At 51.6% G+C, this 2,736-nt stretch overlaps 1 protein-coding gene across 1 annotated transcript; it reads left to right on the top strand.

Annotated features, from left to right (window-relative positions):
• Positions 1–1,275: 1,275 nt before the first annotated feature.
• LOC104163539 (putative P2Y purinoceptor 10) lies at positions 1,276–2,388 on the top strand. The gene has a single exon (XM_009702574.1). It carries the CDS (start codon positions 1,276–1,278, stop codon positions 2,386–2,388), a length of 1,113 nt encoding a protein of 370 aa, XP_009700876.1.
• The last annotated feature ends 348 nt before the right edge of the window (positions 2,389–2,736 follow it).

Here is a 2,736-nt window from a genome sequence, read left to right as displayed (position 1 = left end):
CTCCTGGAAGGGAAGGGCAGGCTGCCTGATACCTTGCAGCCAGCTGCAGGCTCCGCTTCCAAGGGGAAAACCGCACCGTTTTGCTGCAGACGATGCTGCAGGCCCTTGGTTTGTAACCTGCTGCTGCTGAATTGCCTCTTCCCAAAAGAGCAGACTGTTTCCCTGCGGGCTTTGCTCACGAATGGCAAAATCCATCACCTCTCCGGAGATCTGCGCGAGTACCTGTGAACTCCCCGTGACCCACTAATAGCCTCAGCCCTGGCTGGCTAAATAGCTGAAAAGAATTTCTACTCTAGATGTGGCGCTTCAAGACATGGTTTAGTGGGTTTAGCGGGCATGGTGACATCGGGTATACGGTTGGACTTGATGATCTTTGAGGTCTCTTCCAACCATAATGATTCATTGATTCTACTCTAACTAAAAGGCAGATGTATTTATCCACCAGCAACCGTTCAGGACATGAAGGGAGATAATTTCTGTTGCTACAACACAATGCCTGCACAATGTGCCCTGAGTGCCGGAATTGAGTTAGCAGGACCAGCAGAGCAACTGGCATGTGTTCGGCCAGCTATTAGCTTATAAATCCAGCCTTAAATCTGGAGCCAGAGCTCTGATAGATCTGTCTGCACCTCTCCCACTGGCCTCTGCTCCGGTCAGCTGCCTGCCAGCACCATCGTTTGCTGATGCTAATTATTACCCTCGCTGCCAATTCACATCAGATCTCTCCATGGATCTGAAAAGACAGTGCCTAGAGCCATTTAAAGTCCCTATTTATTTACAGTCCCACTCAAACTGCTTGTAGACTTATCAGAGAACACCAATTTGACAGGAGTTTGACAGAAAACTATACGCAATAAAAGTGGTCCTGAAAAACCCCAGGGAGCTGAAAAAGCTCTCTGGTATTAGCAATAAAGAGATTAATGTTACAGAGCTCAATTGCAATGTCGCTGTAATTGTGGTATCGCCTTAGGGGGGTGGCAGGGTACGAAATCCTGCAGAACACGTCCGAAAGGAGCTGCCTGGAAGATGCCCGGACATCGCTGCCTGTAAGCGGGGTCTGGCTCTGCACCCTTCCCAACACACGCACACTGCCCCGGCTCTTGCACGTACACCTGCGCATACCTACACACAAGTTCTTATTCTTCTGTACTGACATGCACTTACACCACGTGGGGAAATACTGGAGAGTTTTTGGCTTTACAGCATCTGTTTTTACTCCCCGCAGAAGCCCTCCACCCGCCTTAATCACCCCATGAGCAAGGAGACTCAGCCGAGATGGAGAGCAATGCGTCCTCCGGGAACTGTACTGATCCCCAGATGTCCTTCCAGTCCACCCTGTACGCGACCACGTACACCCTCATATTCATCCCCGGCCTCCTGGCAAACAGCGCTCCCCTGTGGGTCTTGTGCCGCTTCATCAGCAAGAAGAGCAAAGCCATCATCTTCATGATCAACCTGGCCGTGGCCGACCTGGCCCATGTCCTCTCACTGCCCTTACGGATGTATTACTACATAAACCACACCTGGCCATTTGGAAATTTTCTTTGCCAGGTGTGCTTCTACCTGAAGTATCTCAACATGTACGCCAGCATTTGCTTCCTCACCTGCATCAGCATCCAGCGGTACCTCTTCCTCCTCCATCCCTTCAAAGCCAAGGACTGGAAGCGGCGGTACGACGTAGCCATCAGCGCTGCCGTCTGGCTCTTCGTCGGGGCAGCGTGCTTACCCTTGCTCGTAGTGAGGAGCCCAGCCTTGTCCAACAGCACAAACACGTGCTTCTCAGACCTGGGCGTGAAGCAGCTGAGCCCGGGAGCCTCCATCACGCTGGTGACGGTGGCGGAGCTGTTTGGGTTTGTCATTCCCTTCGGCATCATTGCCTGCTGCACTTGGAAGATGAGGCAGTCCCTGCGGGAGTGTCCAACGCAGCTGCAAAACACCAGTGAGAAGCAGAAGGCTTTGCGCATGGTCTTGATGTGCGCGGCCGTCTTCTTCATCTGCTTCACCCCCTACCACATCAACTTCCCTCTGTTCATGATGGTGATAGAGAACATCATCCAGAACTGCGCCGTTCACAGGAGCACGCTCCGCTTCCACCCCATCTCCCTCTGCCTGGCAAGCCTCAACTGTTGCCTGGATCCGGTCCTCTACTACTTCATGACCTCCGAGTTCCAGGACCAGCTGCTGCACCACAGCTGTGCCGCCCTGCGTGCTCGGTTCACGCGCCGCAGGAACAACCCCTCCATCACCGAAAGCGGCCAGGACATTCGTATGAAGAGAAATCTTCCACGTTTTAAGTTTTGGTCTCTTCCCAAGTTCTTTGGCCGAATAAACAGCATGGAAATCCCTCCCATGCCACCTGATGAGCTTCTGCTGGAGTCCATCTCTTGAAACATAAGCCTTTTCTGTCCATGTAGGTGCACCTCTTAGCTTGGGTGAGGATTGCGTTAGGTCTCCAAATACATCTTCAATTACCCTTGTGTGCAACAGATGCCAAGATCTGACCTAGAAGGACGTTCTGACGCAAAGAGACTTGCTGGTTACATTGCTGCTGCTGGGGACTGTTTGCCTTAACAGCATTCCCCATCATGATATTCTTAAAATGCCCAAAACGCTGATGCCAGTGCTTCTCCCATGCTGAACTACAGCAGGGTTCAGGTCCCTCTTCTTTCTGTGCTTTCAGTGCTTCTACATATTTGTCATTTTTGAAAAATCCTTCTGAATCCTGAGTTACAAGCA

The sequence above is a fragment of the Cariama cristata genome, unplaced genomic scaffold (genome assembly GCF_000690535.1).
Source record: "Cariama cristata isolate BGI_N322 unplaced genomic scaffold, ASM69053v1 scaffold19126, whole genome shotgun sequence".
Taxonomy (NCBI): domain Eukaryota; kingdom Metazoa; phylum Chordata; class Aves; order Cariamiformes; family Cariamidae; genus Cariama; species Cariama cristata.
This window is presented reverse-complemented; position numbering and strand designations above follow the sequence as displayed.